The sequence below is a fragment of the Pteropus medius genome, unplaced genomic scaffold (genome assembly GCF_902729225.1).
Source record: "Pteropus medius unplaced genomic scaffold, Ma_sr-lr_union100, whole genome shotgun sequence".
In the NCBI taxonomy this organism is placed as follows: domain Eukaryota; kingdom Metazoa; phylum Chordata; class Mammalia; order Chiroptera; family Pteropodidae; genus Pteropus; species Pteropus medius.
The window spans coordinates 13,093,941-13,113,503 of NW_024349804.1; the positions used below are offsets into that span (position 1 = coordinate 13,093,941).

The window sequence follows — 19,563 nt, forward strand, 5'->3', positions numbered from 1 at the left end:
GGGGGACGGGCTCCGGGAGGCACTTCCTGTTCTCCTGCACTATCTGTGGGCACTGAGCCCTGGAGGGTCTCTGCTAATGTGTGTCCAAGTCACCGGTGCCAGCCCAGGGCCTGGCCACACGTGGTGCTTAGAAAAGCCTGGTTGAATGAATGAATGGGTGAGTGAGTGAATGAATGAATGAACGAATGAGCGAAACAGGCTGTGAAGCTCCTCTCAGCCAGACCGAGGAGCCAGGAAGCCATGGGGGCCGTGTGGAGGAGTGACCCTGGCACGGAGCCATGGCAGGACCCTCAGCAGGTGAATTCTGAGGCCTGAGTAGCGGGCAGCAGGTGGGCAGAGTCTGGAAAGGGAGGGACCTTGGAAGACACCGATGCTTGGGGCTCGTGCACCTGGTGGATTGGGTGGTGGTCCACCCACAGACAGGGACGGCAGGAGTGCAGCAGGGCGTGCAGGTGGGGCACGCCGCGGCAGCTGGAGAGTGGCAGAGGGTGGGCGAGGAACGCCTGAGCGTGGACGCCACGGGCTCCGACGGGACGGACGAAACGTGTGCGGGATGCGGACAGGGGAGGAGCTGGCCAAGGAGGCCGAGGGGGGTGGGGAGAGAACACCTTCACGGGAGCCGAAGGAGGCCACGCGCCAGCAGCCTCAGAACCCAGTGTCCCCAGGAGACAGGGCTCAGTCCTTGCAGGCAGTGGGGAGGCCTGCAGGGTCTGGGGCTGGACAAGGGTGTGCCCCGGGGTGCAGCAGCCCGGGGTCCATCTGCCACCCTTTGGATGGGCCCTGCGTTCCTGCCCTAGCAGTGGCCCAGGGGGAGGAAGGAGGGAACGGAGGGGATGGAGGGAGGGAGGGAGGGGGCGCAGGGGGAGGCGGGGTGTCTGCAGCCTCTCACCGGCACGTGGCACACACGAAGCAGGCGGGGTGGTAGGTCTTGCCCAGCGCGGACACCACCTCGCCCTCGATGAACCGGTCGCAGCTGAAGCAGCGGGTCCCGTACAGCCTCTGGTAGTCCAGCGTGCAGATGTACTCGCCCTGGCGCACGAAGAAGCCGCCCTCGGCCAGGTCGCAGCCGCACGCTGGAGGAGAGCACGTGGGGCCGGCGTTAGCAGGCGGTGGCGTCTCCCAGGCCCTGGTGGGCCCCGGGCAGACCCACCGCACACAAGCCCCCACCGGACAGAGGCTTGGGGAGGTTCACTAGGGGGCCAGGTCCAGGCACAGACCAGCTCCGGCCCCTCAGCCTGGACTTCGGTGGACGTCCTTGTGGAAGCTTCCAGAAAGAAGCATTGACCCGGGAGGAAAGTCAGGCTGTGCCGGGGAACCGCCAGCCTCCCTCCCTTGCCTCCTGGACCCGCCGAGGTGAAGCACCCGTGCCCCTGGGCTCCTCCACTGTCCCCAGCATGGAACAGGATGGATTGGAAAGGCACCCAGTATGCACTGGGCTCCGTCTGGGGGGACACCCCCTGTGGCAGAGGACAGATGAATCCCTGTGCTCCGCGCCCCCAACCACTGTGAGGCTTCCTGACCCCTCCCTGCTCCTCCCCCGGAGTGGACAAGGCCAGACCTCATAGGAGGGAGCGTGGCCAGGACACTCACTGAGAGTCCGTTTGTCCCCTTGGCCCTTCCTTACACACATGTCCTGCCTCAGGAAGCTGCAGTGCACCCCAATGGAGGGGCTGGCGGAAATTTACCAGGAGAATGGGCCACCTGCCTTGGGGACAGCCAGCCAGCCAACGACCGGGCCACCTGGGCATTCACCCCATACTCTCCCTCCAGCCCTAGGGGCACGTGGGAGCCAAGCACGGTTTCGGAGGGAGCACCCCTCTGCTGGAGTCCCAGAGGACCCCCTGCAGCCTCAGCCCTGCCAGCTGGGCCAGTGCCAGGTCCTGTGGGTCACTGTCCCCAAGCCAGAGTCTTGAAAAACCATGTAACCCTCATAAGTGTCTGAATCGACACCTGAAATTTCATCAAAACATTAACCGATGGGTAAGGGCGTAGCTTCTGCTGAAGTCTAAGTACCGGCATCTTTAAATCTGAGCACTTCCAGTGGAATGCAGCCGCCAAAGCGAGCCCACCGCCATCCGCACACAAAACCCGCCGCCCGGCTGTGGCTGGAAGCAAAAATCGCACCTCGTCCCTTTTTGCCTGGAAAGCCCGTTTCCACCATACCAGCCGCCAAACTGCAGGCACGCACCACGTATTTTAAAGCCCAAAGGTGCTGCCATGTTCCCTGCAGCTGTAATTCCAAAGGCGACATGGAAACTGGTTTACTAGGGACTTCCTGTGGTCACGAGGCTCTAAATATTTAATAAGTTGTTCCAGATGGGGTTATTATTATAGCTATTAGTGCAAAGCTATCAAAACACCTATGTTAAACATCTTAGCAAATTACTATTAAACGTATTAAGTAAAGCCCTTTTCAGTACGCAGCTCGTGATGGCTGTGAGTGGTGCCCAGTGGGGTTCCTGGTGTCTGATCAAGGAAGCCCAGCCCTGACCCGTCTTGCTTGGTGCCCTGAGAATTTTGGGGTGAGGGCAGCCCAGCTGTCTTCCCGAGAAGGTCACCCAGGAGCAGCATGGGAGGAAGTCTGGGGTCCAGAACCTGAATGGGACCCCCAGGGCCGATGTGCTCAATCGGGTCAGCTGCACCGGTCACCTCACTCAGCCCCGACCCTCGACCTGCGACCTGCGGCTTGGGCAAGCCTGTAGGGTGGGTCCCCCTCGGTTCAGCCCCTTCCCCCGGCAGGGTGAGGTGGTGGCTTCCCCTGGGTCCCCCTGCCCCCTCGCCCGGGCCACCGGGAGCGTGTGCCGTTTTTTGGTCACAGCACCAGAGTGGTGGGAACATTCAATCGTCTCCGAGGGGAGGTTGGCTTGGACAGGTGTGACGTGAGCCGGGCAGCAAGGGGCGCAGTGGAGAGGCCTGGATGTGGGACCAGGCTCCCCCCGGGACGTCCCTGACCTCTGTGGGCCGCTTCGCCCTCACCCCCCGCTGGGAGCACAAGGCGTCTTCGAAGGCACAAACGCGGCACAGAGGAGCTAGTGTGACACAAGCCCTGAGTCGCGGTGGGGGGACCCGGTCTGGGCCGCGGCTGTGCTGATGTCACTCGCCCGAGAGGCCAGAGGCCAGGCCGGCTTGAACCCTTTCACACCCGCCTGAAGTGAAACCCTTTGTTCGATCTCGCACCCCCGATCGCGCAGGTGTGGCCGAGCCGGGCAGAACGGGCCCTCGGGGGCCCTGCGGGACAGTCACTGCCTTCTTCCACGAACGCCAGCTGGGACAATTCGGTCCTTGAGCGACGGCGAGGCTCACGCACGCTGACTCTGGCATCTGGCTGCTTTTCTATTCTTTGTAAGGATCTGATGGCACCAACTGTCCCTTGAGGGATGAAAACATGAGACGGGCCTCGTGCCCCATTCAAATGACGTGCGTCTCCGTCACGGAGACACTGGGAGAGTGAAGACCTCAGCTCTCCAGCCGCCCTGCCCTGCCCACGAGCCGGGCCCTGGGAGCCGCTCCCCCGGCGGCCTCTGCTACCCAGGAGACTGGAGCTGAGGCCGGGGCCGGACTCGACCGCAGACCTCTGCCTGCTAAAAATGAGAAGCCCGAATCCATTAACGTTGTTAAAAGGTCTAATCGAGGCGATATATTGTTATCGCATCCTACTTTGCCTCCCGGATCAGCCAGGACCAACAAGCAGGCAGCTGCAGGTGACGCTGAGCTGTAGGTGACATTGAGCTGTAGGTGACACTGAGCTGTAGGTGACATTGAGCTGTAGGTGGCCCTGAGCTGTAGAGTGACACTGAGCCTTAGGTGACAATTGAGCTGGGTGACACTGAGCTGTAGGTGACTGAGCTGTAGGTGACATTGAGCTACTCAGGAGGTGGCCCTGAGCTGTGGTGACATTAGGCTGTAGGTGACATTGAGCTGTAGGTGACACTGAGCTGTAGGTGACACTGAGCTGTGGGTGACCTGGGCTGTGGGTGACATTGAGCTGTGGAGTGGCCTGAGATGTGGAAGCGGCTGAGCTGCAGGTGGCCCTGAGCTGTAGGTGGCCCTGAGTGTCAGTCCTCAGCGTCCACTGTGGTCATTTACGGGAAACGGTCGGGAGGGGCGGGCAGTGGCGGGAAGATGCTTTCTGGAACGTCCCTTGGCACTGGCTCCAAAGAACATTAAAACCACTCATACCCTTTGACCCAGCAGTCTCTCTCCGGGGACTCTGACCGGAGGAAGTGACCAGCAACGCCCACAGACGTTCAGGGCCCGGTGTTGGCTGCAGCACCACTGCGGTGTCCCGTGGTCACTGGGCTGTAGACACGGGCGGCACGGGTCTGAGTCCTCACTCCTGCCTTTCCCCGCCGTGTGACCTTGGGCAGGTCACTTCACCTCTCTGACCCCCGGAGTCCTCATCTGTAAACATGGGTGACCGTACCCATCTTGCACGGTCGTCATAAGAAATCTAAGAGGTGAAGTGTAGGAAACAATTGGCCAGGGGCCGGGCCAGAACCGGCCTAACGGCCCGAGGGCAGAGGGGTGGCCAAGTTCACCGTGGGATCCTGTGTTTGGAGTTTGGGAAGATGCTGAAATGGACCTGAGGAGCTTGTCTGCTGGGGAGAGGGTTCCCCAGGCTTTAAGGGACTAGCTCAGGGCGCAGAAGCATGCACACAGCACGATGGCTGGGAAGCCCGGCTATCAAGAGATCTGGGGCAGTTCCGGTGGGGGAGGGGAGGGGGGTCTCAGTCTCCCCTGCTTCCCTGTGTCAGCTTGTGGGGGGAGGAGACAGCAACTCACGTGACGCAGCAGAGCGAGAACTCTAGGGATTCGTGTGCCCCCACTGGGCGCACGCTGGCTCACGGCCGGCATGGCCGACCCCGCCCCAGGCCCATCCTGCAGAGACTTTCCACATCCTGCCATGTGCCCCATGGTTCCTGGCGCGCCCTGTGTGGGTCAGCTGTGCAGGACAGGTGCCCGGGTGTGGGAGTCGAGGGCATCTGTCTGGGCTTTCCTTTGGTCTAGAAGCCCCTTGGTGGAGAATGTCCCTTGCGGCTGGGGTTCTGCAGGGTTTCCCTATGGCTAACTGCCCAACTTTATCCCGCCAACTGCCCCAGTCTGCAGATGGAGGGTCCTTGTGGAGCGGCTTACACGCCCCCAGTGCAAACGGGGCTGGTGGGTGCTCCTGCCAGACACGCACCCTTCCCCGTCCCGTTTCGGCTCCTCCCGCGGCCCAGTGTGCTGAACGCCGCTCTGCTCTTAGCCTCCGGGAAGCCCTCCCTGATTGCCCTCCCCTGATTACCCAGCTTAAAATAGCGGCTCTGCCAGTGCTCCCGCCCCGCTTCTTCCACCGTAGTTTCCATCTCTCCTTTCTAGCGATGCGTGCAGTGCATAGCGAAATGCTTACCCCATTCCATCCAGTGTTTACCAGCTGTGCTCCCGTAGCCGGATGGGCTCACAAAACGAGGAATGTCCGTTCTGTTACTTGGAGTGCACCCCAGCACCCAGGCATACCTGCACGACGCGGAGTGCCAAGTAAAATAGTTGTTGCATGAAAACGAGGGTTGAGAAATGTGTCGCCCAGACCCACCAAGCTGGGGGGCGGGCACAGTGGGATAGGAACCCCAACCTTGAGGCATCAAAGCCCTGACTCGAGGCAGCCAGCCGCGAAGGACAGGGCAATTACGTCACTCCTTTCATGGTGTCCCCAGGTAAGCCAAAGGACACTGCACAAGGGCCGAGGTGACGGGACCCCAGCACACGGGGACCTCTCGGATCAGGACGCGATGGCGGCACAGTCGGCTTCTGTGCTAAGAGATCCGTTTGGTTCAACTGGCAAGAGGCCCAGCAGGGACGGACATGACTGATGTCAGTCTGTCACCATCTTCATGCTCCTCTTTGCTGGTGGGCTGGACGGGTGACCCAGTTCTGGCCAATGGCTCACTGGACGTGTCTGGGGGAACCTCAGGGAGAGAACTCTCTCTTCCCCATCGAAGGGAGCTTCATGTGGGGAGGGGGCTCTTCGGCCTGGGCACACTGCCCCTTCCCCGGGGTTGAGCGCTATCCTGTAAGGATGTGATGCTCGGAGCAATGGCAGCCACCTTGAGGCCGTGAGGACAGGCGGTGCTGATATGCACAGGCTGGGGGGAAAGGGGACAGGTGGGGCGGGGAAGCGGGGAAAGAACCTGGGTCTTTGGTGACCTCACTGAGCCATTAAATTAACCAGCTCTGGGGGTGCGGGGCTTCCCCAGGCTTCATGTTCAGGTGTGGTGCCCATGTGGTTTGAGACACTGTCAGTTGGGTGTTCCTTTTTATGCACAAAGGCACCCTCAGCGATTCACACTTTGCATTTTCATGAGCATCTGGATAAAAGACCAGTCCCAGGCTGCGTGATTCTCACGCTTCAACAGATGCAGCTTCTTTAAAGCTTGCAGGGAACCTCGGCTGCTCCACATCAGAAGTGGAGATGCCGCCTCGCCTACGGAGGTGAACCTCCGGAAACAAAGTGACCTGCCCCAGTGACGCGGTGGGGTGGGGACACCTGGGGCCGTCCCCGCCTCCTGCCGAAGGTGGAGGGTCAAACCAGGTGACGGGCTGGATTCTCTGAGCCCACGCTCCCGCGGCATTCCCACAGTCTGGCTTACTGAGAAACCCTTTTAAATACCAAGGACACCTCTCCTTCGTCTTTTACAGTCGGCTTTTAAAAAGAGCGACCTTTTTGCTGTTCAGTAATAACAGCAAATGCATCTTTACAGGGAGAAAATGTAGCCAGACACATCTCACCACGGCCTGGGAAGCTCTGCGGAAACGGAAGTCAAGCTTCAGGCAGGGCGGGGCGGCCGCCGCCTTCTCCGGGGAAAGAGCCCCAGGCCCGGACGCGTCCCCGAAATCCAGAGCCTGCGGCAGCAGGCCAGCATCGCTGCCCGCACCGAGACGGAGGCCCAGGGGCCGCGCCACCGCCCGGCCAGCCCCGGCCACGCCCAACCACCGGCCAAGGTGCTCGGGCCACGCCCCGGCCACGCCCAACCACTGGCCACGCCCCCGGCCACGCTCCTGCCTCTGAGCGGCTCCACCCTTTCCTAGGGAACGGACGCTGCCCAGGCTGTGTCCTCTCCCCACCTGTCCAAACAGCCCCGCAAGCCACCGCACTGGGGGCCCACGTCCCCCGGGCGAGGGCTCTGGAGCCACTGTCAGGGCGGGGGTCAGGGGGTCAGGAGGACAGGTGCAGTGGGGAGAATTCACTGGAAGTTGAGCCAGGCTGGGGATGCGTGAGGGACCCTGGATCCGGGCAATGTGGGGGCCTCGGTGACGTCCCCGACAGCCAGCCATGCCCATAACTGGAGCCACAGCAGCTCCGAGGGGCGGGGTTGGGGTCCCAGGGCATGCCCGCCCCTGCTGGAGACAGCAGCACTGGCGATGCTCACCACCCTCCCTGATCCCCCACCCCCGAGTCGCCCCCTTTGCACTCTGACCCCACAGGGCCAGGGGAGTCAGGGTCATCCCTGGACCCTCCCCTTGCAAGGTGTGGTCAGCGGTTCTTGAGTTTTCAAACTACGGACTCTACACACAGCCTTCACACAGAGCCTGTGACAGACAATGACATGGCTGCAGCCAGGTGCTTGGAGGTGGGTGCTCACCTGCTGCCTTGCTCCCCCCCTCCTCCACCAGGAGGTGCCTCCAGGGAACCCTGGATGGGGCCCCTTGTTCAGGGGCCACCGGCAGGTCTGGAATCAAGCCTCAAACAAGCTCCTCCTCCTCCAGGCCTCAGCTCCTCCCTCACAAGGGGACAGTCCCAAGTGCCTCTGGGGCTGCGGGCATGGGGCGGAGTCCGGCCCCAGCCTGGGCTCCCTTCCCTGCTCTGTTGCACTCAGTGGGCAAAGCACTGACCCTCCCTGCAGCCGGAGGCCTGGCCCTGCAGCTGCCGGACAGAGCGGCGACAGAGGCCGGCACGCTCACCTTTGCAGACGAAGCACTCGATGTGGAAGTACTTGTCCTGGACGCGCAGCACCTCGCCCCTGCAAACATTTCCACAGGTGCCGCACAGGATGGCCGTGCCGGGCGGCTTCTCCGGGGGGCTGGGGACGGCCTGGGGCTCCGACACTGTCAGGGGAAATGAGCATGTTAGAGGGTGGACGGGCCAGCCCAGGTGAGCAGACTGGCCGTGGTGCGAGGGCTCAGGACCCCACACCTGCCAGCACGGTCCCATGGGGCATCGGGGTACAGACTCATCTCCTCCTTGGAAGCCAGTGGGAATTGGTCAGAGGCCATCCGGTCAACCGCCAGCGAGCAGTCCTGTCCCCACCCCTGTGTGCACACCTGCAGTGCTGGGGAGCACAGTATCCTCCCAAAGGGTGGCTGATCCCCCTGCTTCCTGGGCCCAGCATGACCTCGGCCCCCCAGGGCCTCAGAACACCCCTGACCCCAGCAAGCTCAGCACCCTTCTGTAGCCAGGACACCCAGAGTTCTACCGTCTGCAAGTACGCTAACCAGGAGGGCCAGGGGAGGCGGGAGGGCCCAGGAGACACCTGCCACGCTTCACCTGACAGCTTAGCGTATCCACACACACGCGCACGCACACACACGTACACACTTCAGCTTAACACTAGCGCCAGACCTAGGAGGTCTCATCGCGGCTGTAAAAACTGAGAAGGTGGATCTCAGACAGAGGAGGACATTTCTCCATCAGGTTGGCAACCTGTCCCCATCCCCTGAGAAGCCCACCTGGCCAGAGCAGGGCCCCTGTCCTCCTCTGCAGTCCCTGCCCTCAGGTGGTGGCACAAACGAGGGACCAGGCCATGCTGGGGTCAGCAGGGTGGCCTTCCGGAAGGCCTGCCGACCACAGCATGGGCGGGGGGTGCCAGATGTCGGGGAGGAGAGGCCCCCCTGCCTGGAGAAGCAGGTGCAGGGAGGTGAGCAGCACCTGGGCCCGGTCGACACCTTCTTCGTGTTTCGGGAGGAGCCAGCACACGAACCAGCAGACGGGACGGCACAGGCCGTGAGCTCCGTCTGCGGGGCCGTGGCCGTGGCTACGGAGGGGTTTCCGGCTCCGGGTTCCATGTCGACAGCAGGCTTGCCGCACGCTCCGTTTTCCTGCAGAGCTGCAGAGGCCACCTCGTCTATTCATGGAAGCTATGGGAGCGGACAGAGGCGAGTTTTCCTGGGCTTGAATCTAACGTTCCCCTCACAGAACAAGCCACTGGGGTTGGGGCTTGAAGTCTCGGACAGCAAGGGCCAGCTCACACTGATGGGCCACTGAGTCACCCTGGTCCGTGTCCGAGGTCAAACCCAGATTGAGGGGGGCGGGGGCCAGGGGCCCAGACGGTCAACGCGGTCACCTTCTCATCCGACAGGCAGAAAGAACAGCACCTTGCCGTCTCTCCGCGGGCGGACAAGCCACGTCGTTAAGCTGCTGGAAACTGGCCCGAATCCAGTACGAGGCAAACATCAGACCACCCACGCTGGGGTCGGCGTCCACAGTCCTGGGGGCGCTGCAGGCCGCGGGCTCCAACGGCCTGAGTACCGCCCAGCCCCGCCTCGTATGTGCTGGGACCCGGGACTCCCGACTTCCTTCTGCCTGTCCATCTGCCCATCCACCCTCTGCTGGCATCACCTGGCCACAAAGCGGCAAAGTGCTAGAACCATGGGCAAAAATACGCCCGCCCAGGGTCCAGCAGGTCCCAAGAGCTCAATATGCAACAGCTACTGTCATTTTCAAGATCTCACAGCCTGATGTCAACGGTTTCCTGGTTACTGGAGATATATTTGGTTTGGGGAGTGGGGAGGGCGCTGCTTTAAGACATGGTTTTGCTGGGAGGACCCAATGCCACCCACCTGACACGTCGCGTCCTGCAGAGGCTCCTGGTACCTCTGGGCACAAGTGAGAGTGGCAGTGCTGCCCTCTTGTGGTGAGAAGTAGACACTGCACCGTGGCAACAAACAACTGTGTTCATGCAGGTACCGCCCGCAAGGTGTCCCCTCCAGCCCACACCTTCCCATCTGCCTGCTCAGCCCTAGGATCACGTTGGCGAATCTTGTGCATTTATAGCGTGGGCCTTTTACCCTAAGACAGACTCATTCCTCCTGCAGCTGCCCCACTGGAGGTCAGGGTGCTTCTCACAGGGCACCGCTCCTCACGGCAGCTGGCGGTGAGTGCGTCACTGCTGCTGCTGCCTGAACGGAGGCCGGGAGGGGTGGCCCCGCTGGTCCATGGCCACCCCGCCCCCCGGAGAACAGGACCCGTGCCCCGCAACGCCCAGGGCTGTCTCCACGCGGCCCCAAGGCAGGGGTGGGGCCGCTGTGGCCACAGTCCGTGTCTGGTAGGCGGATGTTACAGAAAAAAGTGAGCTTTCAAACCACGGGGAGATGCGGAGGACTCTGCGGGTCGTTAAGTGACACCAGCCAATCCGAGAAGGCTACGTGCTGTATGACGCCGACCATGTGACGTTCCGGAAAAGGCAAAACCACGGAGACAGGAGAAACGTCGGCGGTTGCCAGGGATTCGGGGAAAGGGGAGGATGGCTAGGTGGAGCACGGAGGACTTTTAGGGCAGTGAAACCACTCTGACACCATACTGACGGATCCACGTCATCACACATCTGTCCAAATCCACGGCAAGGGCACCACCGGGCGTGACCCCTGAGGCAAGCTGTGGACTTCAGTGAACAGTAACGTATCAAAATGGTTCGCGGATCGTAACTAAAGCAGCTTGTTGGGGGTGAAAGGGGGGGAGGGGGGAGGACCCCGTGTTTTTGGGTGGCTTATATATGGGAAATCTCTACTTTCCGCTGCATATTTCTGTCAACGGAAAACTGCTCTAAGAAACAAAGTCTGTTAAAAGTTTCCAAAGAGGAAGAAAGGAACAGAGGACACTATCACACCACAGACCTGGCCACAAGGCGGCAGGTCCGTGCGCTACAATGTCAAGGTTGACTCTGACGTTCGGTGTAACAAGACCCTGACTGTGATGCTCGCACAAAACATGAACTCGAGTGGTAAGAATCAGCCACGCGAGGGCTGCGACGATTTAATCCCCTCGTGATAATGACACGCCAGCACTGGGGGACCCCGCCGGGAGTCTGGAGCGTTCTTATGGGGGATGGCAACACGTAAAGCTTGCTCCCACGAGGGAGGGACGTGGCTCGCTCAGGTGTCTGGGGGCCGGCTGACCTGACAATCGCTGTGGTCCCTCCCCTACAGTCCCTCCGGATGTGATGGGTTCTTCCCTGCCACCAGGAACGGAGCTGGAGGAGCCGCGTGCCGCGAGGCTGGGTTTGGACCCGCCGTCCAGGGGCGGCCGTGTGACCTTGGAGACCTTGGAGAACTCCGGGAGGCCTCAGTTTTCGCATCTGCGCATCGGATCCTGATCTCGGGAGGACTTGTCTGGACTCCGTGGAAACAGGGAAAGGAGCTGTGGTCTTGGCAGGTGTGAGCCACAGCGGCCGGCTTGTCCTCTCCAGGTCTCACAGGCGGACCTGCAGCTCGGGGCGGGGCGGCCAGGAAGGGGACCGGGCATTCCCGGAGAGCCACATCTTGCTTACACTCCGGTGGCCTCATCAGCAGATTGCCTGAGAGCTGGCTTCACGCTTTGGCCCAGCTCAGCTGGGGTGGCAGGGTGGGCGAGGGGAAGGGAGACAGACCCTGCGGATCCCGGCTAGGTCGTCCCCCCGTGCCCCGACTTTGGGCAGGTCACATGACCTCAAGGAGCCTCGGTTTCCTCCTTTATAAAGTAGGGACAAGTATGGCCAAACGCAGGGCTCCTGTGCAGATTGAGTGAGGACATGTGAGAAGCCAGTGACGTAGCCGGGCGCCCGCTGTGCTGTGGGGGTGCAGCTGACGAGGCTGCTCCCCCGGAGATGGCCCCGTGAGCGGGCTCCGTGTCCACGCGCATGGGGCCCGAGGGCCTGTCTGACGCTCAGGCCCGTCCTCCACTCGGAGACACGGTGGGCACCCCCTCCCGCCTACCTGGAGCAGACGCAGTCCCACCCCGGGGAGGCCTCCAGCTGCCCCACGGCCAGCCTGCACTCCCCGAGCTCAGCCATCGGCCGGGTCGGTCCTGGGGGGAGGTCTCAGAAGTGGACATGGGGCTTGAGCACAGTGCAAGGGGACTGGGTATGTGAAAGCTCCTGACACAGACGGTCCCGGCTTAACGAGGCACCGGCGTGCGACCTCCTACTTTACGATGGCGGCACAGCGAGCTGCATGAGGTGGAGACAGACAGCTCAATGCCGGTGTTCGGGGGGCGAGATGTATCAAATGCATTTTGGACTGCACGACATTTTCAACTGATCACGGGCTTATCGGGGTGTAACCCGAACGTAAGCCCGGAAGCATCCACATCCCCAAAGCGGCCATTTCCCCTTCCGCCTCTCGGCGCCTCGGGGCCCAGACCGTGGCCTCCTGGGGCTGACCCACCCCTGGGTTTCTGCACCCCGCCCAGGGCTGGCCCCGGGGGGGACGGAAAGTGGCCACCGGGTACGTGAGCCCACCCTCCCCTCCCGCTCACCCCACGCCTGGCAGCTCCGTGCGCCCTCAGAGCCCAGCGCCAGCCCGGCCCGGCCCTGGCAGGTGCCTGATCGATGGGCCGAGTCGACACGTGTCAGTCACACTGCCGTGCAGCCTGTGTGGACGCGCGTCCGTCCTGACTTCTGGCAGCCGCGTCCGCACGGCCCGGCATCGCGGGACGTGTCCCCATCCCTTCCGGAGTCCTCCCCTGCACTCGCCCCTCTGAGCTCCTCAGTGGGGGCTGGTTGAGGACGGAGACATGGCAGGGGTGAGTGCCTGCGTTTGGGGGTGCATGGGGGCTCCTTCCAGAGGCAGAAGCTGGGAGAACGGGGGCTATGAGCAGACCCCCCACCTCCGGAAGCTCAGACTGGCCACGGGGGCTCCCAGCAGACTTCGGCCTGAGCGTCTGGCAGTTCCTGGGACTCTTCGAGCTTCAGGGCCTGGGCCGGGCGCCCCGGCCGCCCACGCCCCTGCGGTGTGTTTCATCCCGGAAGAGCCGCCCTTCCTGACCGGGGAGGCACGAAGGGCCCCGCAGGCCACATTCCGGAAGGTCAGGGCTTAGCGGGCATCTGGGTCCATCCCCCCCACACATAGGGGACACTGCCAGTGCTTGGTGAGTCTGTGGCCGGGCCAGGGCGCGGTCTGTACGTCCCCCGTGTCACACTGCCATGGGCCAGGGCAGCCACCGCTGAATCAACACGTGGCTCCATCTGGGTCTTCAGCAAACGCCCAGAGCTCAGCGCACAGCAGATGCCCCCAGATGTCCCCTAAATCTAATGGGACACAGGAGACGCATTGGGGGACTTGAGCGCCGTGCAGTGTGCTGGCAGGGTGACAACCTCTGTGGCTCCGCTGCCCAGTTCCTGGGCCTGGGCTGTGCCGGGCGCTGCGCTCGGTGATGGTCTGGGTCACAGAGCTGGACGTGGGCGAACGGCAGGGCTGGGACTCGAAACCAAGCCACAGGACCCCAGGCCCACTGTCACCTCCCGCCAAGAGCATCAGTGAGGGCTGAGCTAATCTGCCATGGCCATCTGCCCTGGGACACCCCCACTATGGGGACCTGGCAGGCCGCCAGGTGTGTGCTGGCCAGTTCAGAGTCACCGGCCACCCGTCTCCTGCCCGTGCCTCTGAAGATGTGGCCGTACTCTCGACCTGGAGACACTGCCCCCCCAGAGACACCGCCCGCCTGGATGGGGGGGCCACCCCACGGGGCAACATCAGCAGTCCAAACCATCCACAAAGGTCCTTGGCTTTGAGTCCAGTCGGGAGGGCCGTGGAGTGTCTGAGAGGTCACTGCCGCCTGCACCCCTTTTCCCGTCCACCTGCCCGGAGGACACCACCGTCTAGACCCCGCCGTGTGCCCGTCACTTTGACTCCGATTATCCTGATCTCTCCACATAGCTGGGAAATGTCCCCTCCTGGCCACGTCGCGGCTCGGCAGGGGGTGCTCACGTGTGTTTTTTGAGCAGTCACGGCTTCAATGAGATACAGTTCACATCCCATGCGGTCACCTCGTAAAAACATCCAGTAGTTTTCAGTGCGTTCAGAGAGTCGTGTGCCGACCACCGCAATCAATTTGAGGGCATTTTCATCACCCCCGGAAGAAACCCCTTTACCCATCGGCATCCGCCCCATCCCCCAGCAGCCGCTGGCCTCCTTCCTGTCCCCGCACGTTTGCCTGTCCTGGACATTTCACTCGAATGGAACTGTGCCACCCGGGTCTCCTGTCTGGCTTCTGTCACTCAGCAGCATGTTTTAAAGGATCATCCGTGCTCCGTGCCTTGTCACGGCCAAACGACAGTCCGCGTGTGCACACACCCCATGCGGCCGCCCGTCAGCAACAGCAGGACTGGGGGCGGCTTCCACTCGGGCCGCTTTGGGCGAGAGCTGCTGGAACTGTTCCTGCACGGTCCCTTTTGCGTGGAAGGTGGCACGCCTCCTGGGTACGTTCCTGGGGTAAACTGCTGGGTGACGTGGTGACGCTACGTTGAGCCCTTGAAGGACTGCCACCGGTTTCCGACGTGGATGTGCCCCTTGCCACCGCCGCCCGCAGCAAGGGAGCGGGGTCTGCTTTCTCCACGTCCTCGCCAGCGCCGGTTAGTCCGACTTTTCGACCACAGCCGTCCCCGCGGGGGGAGGTGGCATCTCATCGTGGTTTTGATCGGCACTTCTCTGATGGCTAACGATGCTGGGCATCTTTTCACGAGCCCGTTGGCATCTGCACCTTCTTTAGGAAATGTCTACTCAGATCCTTTGCCCATTTGATTTGATTTCTTTTCACGACGAGATGTTTGTTATATTCTACGTACAAGTCGCTTATCGAACACGTGACCGGAGGATACTACCTCCCACTCGGAGTTGCGGTTTTATTTCCTTTATAATGTTCTTTGCGGCATAAACGTTTAATTTTGATGAAATCCAAGGCGTCTGTGTCTTCTTCTGATCCTTGAGTTCTTGGTGTCGTGTCTAAGAAACCGCTGCCTAATCCCGGGTCACAAAGATTTATCCCTGTGTTCCTCTCGGAGTGTCGTTGTTGTGTGTTTGTTTGTTTTAGCTCTGACTGTAACTTTACATAAATAGAATCACATTCCCATTACCGCTATTTTTATCACAGGTGCCGCTTCTTCATCAGAAACCATGGTGCTTATTTCTCCGGGTCTCTGCCATGTTTCTCATCACTACTATCTGCTCTCTGCCGCCAGCGGTCGGCCGTCATCTGGGTGAGGCAGGACGGGTGGGCAGGATGGTGTGTGCTCAGCAGAGCGGGGGACCCGCCCCAACCCCGGCGTGGAAATTCCACGTGAGGAAGGGGCGTCGTCACAGGCCACAGCTCTTGGAACCTGCTGGCTTTTCCAGAACAACCCAGTACACCGCCCAGCTGGCGCGGCAAGGCCAGGGGTGAGGGGACACGCGGGGCCGAGTCAGGCCGGCTGGGGAAGCGCCCAGCTACACGCCGTGGGAAACAAATACGGAGTGTCTGCTACGCTCGCCCACAGCACCCTGGGAGGGGGGCCACAGTCCACCCCCTTTCCGGACGGTCCCCTTGAGGCCGGGCCTGAAGTCCCCTGACCAGGACATGGTGAGGCCAGGCCGGAGTCGGGGTGTGAAGCTCGCTGGTCTGGCTTCTAGGTCACGGCCGCTGCCCCAGCCCAGAGCCGCCTCTGCCAATTAAAATGCTGGGGTGTGAGGTGCTGATGGCACGAGATGGGCCCGGCGTCCTGGCCCCCACCTCTGGAAAGACCCCACGAGCCAGGAAGGAGGACAGCGGCGAGGGACAGGCTCTGCCGGGTGCCAGGGAGGCGGCGCCCCACGGTCATCGAGGCGTGCTGGGACGGGGGCCCGAGGACCCGATGGGAGCGCTTTGGGTCGGAGGCTGGAGCCCACGGGAGGCAGGACCCCGGATCCACACCTCGGGCTCAGGGAGACTCTCCTGTGCACCCCAACTTCTCTTTGCTTCTGGGGGTCCAGACCCCTGCCCTCCTCCTCACTCTGCCTTGTCTCTCGTCCCCTCTCTTCCCAGTCCCCCTGCAGGCCGCCTTGTCGACAGGTGGGGTTTGAGGAGATTCAAAGTTGCTAACCTAAGTAGCCGGCCCTGTCACCACGGGGAGAAGCGGCGTTTCTGTGACGTCCTCAAGGCAGGTCTCTCAGCCGCAGCTCAAGTGACATTTAGGGCCGGACAGCTCGTCACTGCGGGGCTATCCCATGCAGTGAGCCCTGGCCTCCACCCCCTCAGTACCGGGGGCACCCGCTCCCCAAGCCGTGACCACCAAAATGCCTCCAGACACTGCCAGACGGTCCCTGGGGAGCGAAATCGGCCCTGACTGAGGACCGCCGCCTTGAAAAATGGGAGAGCAGGACACGGAGGGACGAGAGGGAGGCGGGGGCCGGTGCAGAGTCTGGGGGCCCCGGACAGCGGGGTCAGAGGGCACTGGAGCCCCGCTCAGCTCTGACTCTCGCCACCTGCCCTTCCTGGGTCTCAGCTTGCTCGTCCGTAAAACGGGCTCGCTCCGCAGGGCTGCCACCCAGAGTCCCTAAGAGGAAGTCCCCAGGCCCGGCAGGCGGTCGGCGTGCCTATGCGCTGGCCCTCACGGCATTCACAGGACGGCAGTGCTCAGACCGTCTCCGGTCATCTGGGCCCCAAAGCTCATTCCTGGGGCTCAAGGCTTCTCAGAAAACACGCCTTCCTCCCCAGCCGGACGGTTTCGGTGCAAAGTGCAGCCTTACCTGCCTCTCCTCCGGGCATCCCCATGGAGCTCCTCGCGAAGGGCGGGCGCCTGTGGAGGCCGCGGGCAGCAGCTGGGCTGGTGGAAGAGGCTCTGTGGCCAGCATAGGGACTGGGACACGCCAGAGGGTCACGCGGCAGCTGCGCCCTCATGCCCGGGGAGGGGCAGGGCCTCCCCCTTCCCGGCACACTGAAATAGCCTCCCGCCACGCTCCAAAGGCGCACCTGTCTCCCAGGCGTCCGGGAAAGGGACTTCGGAAAGACACACGGGGGCGGGAGAGGGGGGAGGTGGGACCACGCCCTGCCCCACGCGCCGGGCGCAGCGTGAGCGAGCTCCCGTGCCCTCAACGCGCCTGTGCCAGCGTCCTGGGGCTGTACCACGAGCCACAGCGGGGGCTTTGACAGCAGACATTTCTGCTCTCGCGGTCCTAGAGGCCAGAAGTCTGACACCAGCTGTCAGCAGGGCCGCCTCCCTCCGGAGGCTCCAGGGGAGGGTCCTTCCTGCCTCTTCTGGCTTCTGGTGGCTCCAGCCACTCCTGGACTTGTGGCCACATTGCTCCAGCTTCTGCCTCCGTCTTCACATGGCCTCATCCCCGGGAGCCTGCGTGTCCTTTCCTGTGTCCTGTGAGGACACCAGCCGTTGGGGTCAGGGCCGCCTGTGTAAGCCAGGATGACCGCATCTCCACCCTCATCTCCATTACATCGGCAAAGACCCTTATTCCAAATAGGTCGCATGCTAAGGTTTCAAGTGAGCATGAATTTTGGGGGGCCTACTTAACCCCCTGCACAGCCCCAATGTGCCAGAGGGGAAACTGAGGCTTGGGAAGGCGGCCCCTGGCGTGAAGGGCAGCATGGGTCTCACAGGGCTGAAGAGCAGGTGTCAGGAGGGCCACCTCCCTCCAGAGGCTGCGGGGGGCGCTATTCCTGCCTCTTCCAGCTCCTGGTGGTCCCCAGCACCCTCAGCTTGCGGCTGTGTCTCCCCCGCCTCTGCCTCCATGGTCAGGGCCTTCTCCTCTGTGTGTCAGTCTGTAACCGCCACCTCTCTCCAGCAGCTGTCGCGGCTGCATTTAGGGCTCAGCCCATCATCCAGCATCCTTAACTTAATCCCATCTGCAAAATCTCTTTTTTTTCCCCCAAATCAGGCGCCACCCACAGGAGCCAGAATGAGGACCTGATACATTTTACAGGGGTCATTTTTAAGCCTACCGCACGCAGCAACAGTTTATACGACACGTAAACATGTAACAGAATTTTCCATCAAAGGCTCCTTCCCCTTATTCCTTGTCATGTGCTCTGCCATTTCTCTATTCAGCTTCTTACATAACAAACACTGCTGTGACCCACTAATCTGGTTTCGTGCCCACAAATGGGTCACCACCTGCAGCGTAGGAAGCTCTGTCCTAACCCTACACCTGTACCCCTGCCAGGGTAGGGACCCAAGTGAAATGACGATGATTTAAATAAAAGACAGAACTGGGAAGGGGCGAGACTGACAGGTACCTGGAGGGACCCCCGACTCGAGGAGGTCCCGGCCACGAGGCCTCATGGACAGTCCTCCCCCCGCCGCCCACACAGCAGCCTGCATCTCACGAGCAGGCTTTTTCTTTCCCAATTCCTGACTATTAGTTCCCTGCGGCCGCCATAATGGAAGACCATACACCGGGGGCTTACACAGCAGAAGTCCACTCTCTCCCAGTTCCCGAGGCCGGAGGTCCCACATCGAGGGGCCAGCAGGGCCGGGCTCCCTCCGAAACCCGCAGGGGAAGGGCCACTTCTTGCTGCTTCCAGCTCTGGTGGCGGCCGGCGCTCCTTGGCATGTAGGCGCCGCAGCCTCTGCCTCTGTGGTCACGTGGCCGTCCTGTCTGTCTGTCCGCGTCTCGTCCTCGTCCTGTCTTGTCAGGGCCCAGCCTACTCCGCGTGACCTCATCTTACCGAGTCACACCTGCAGTGGCCCTATTCCAAGTCGTGCCACATCCGGAGGTTCCGGGGTGAGGGTTTTACCGCGCGGGTCTGGGGCTCCCTAAGATAGAGCACATGCAGGGACCCCCGAGGATTCTACCGGGAGCTGGCTGCTGCAGGATCGCAGACGTCAAAGGCTGGGCTCGTTGTCAGATGGAGCTTCTGTGTCCCTGTTCAGAGACCCCCGCCCTCCTCTGCCACTGTGCCCGACGACACACCCGCACACCGCCTCCGACGTCCCTGCCCTCCCCACCGCCCCCACCCCCTCCCGGGCCCCGTCGGCAACGCCACCCCACGCTCAGATCAAGGGCAATTCATCGCGCTGCCTGACTAAACACAGCCCCCACTCCCACCCGCCTCCTGAGTCAATAAAGGCAGACGACAGCCCCGCAGGAAAACAAGCAAAGGCGGGAACGGGAAATTCCCAGAAACGCCAACGGCCCGGACATGTGGGCGGATGCGCGCGGGCTCCCCGGACCGGGGCGGCACAGCGGGGAGGCGCCCCCTCCCGTCCTTTGGCAAACGTGGAAAGACGACACGAAGCAGTGCTGGGCGAGGAGGGGTCGGGGCGAGGGGCTCTCGCGCTCCCTTGGGAAGGGGGTACATTGGGGCCACCGCCGGGCGAGCAGCGGTCACTCCCATCTACCAGCTCCACCTCCAGGAACAGCTCTCACGGGTCTGTCTGTGCACGGTGCAGACGCACGTGTGAGAATTCTCACCTCCGCGGGAAGCACACGGGGCATGAGGAAAATCGGAGGCCACGCAGGACCCATGTGCCGCCCGAGGGACAAGCAAGTCACCCAGGCCGCCTCTCGCCAGAAATGCTCGTCCTGGATCCCGTCACCAAGGACAAGACCAAGCCAGACCGTGGGACGGCCCGCAGCGTGACAGGCCTGGAC

The 19,563-nt window shown here is 62.2% G+C and overlaps 1 protein-coding gene across 1 annotated transcript in view; it reads right to left on the bottom strand.

The window, feature by feature from the left end:
* Window positions 1–290: 290 nt before the first annotated feature.
* The window catches only part of LOC120582711 (actin-binding LIM protein 2-like), a 33,879-nt gene continuing 14,606 nt past the window's right edge, over window positions 291–19,563 (bottom strand). The window contains exons 2-4 of the mRNA XM_039837990.1: window positions 7,939–8,082; window positions 890–1,073; window positions 291–471 (exon numbers count right to left, since the gene is read on the bottom strand). Of these exons, the coding sequence (XP_039693924.1) occupies window positions 291–471; window positions 890–1,073; window positions 7,939–8,082 (509 nt within the window). The remainder of the gene's footprint in view (window positions 472–889; window positions 1,074–7,938; window positions 8,083–19,563) is intronic.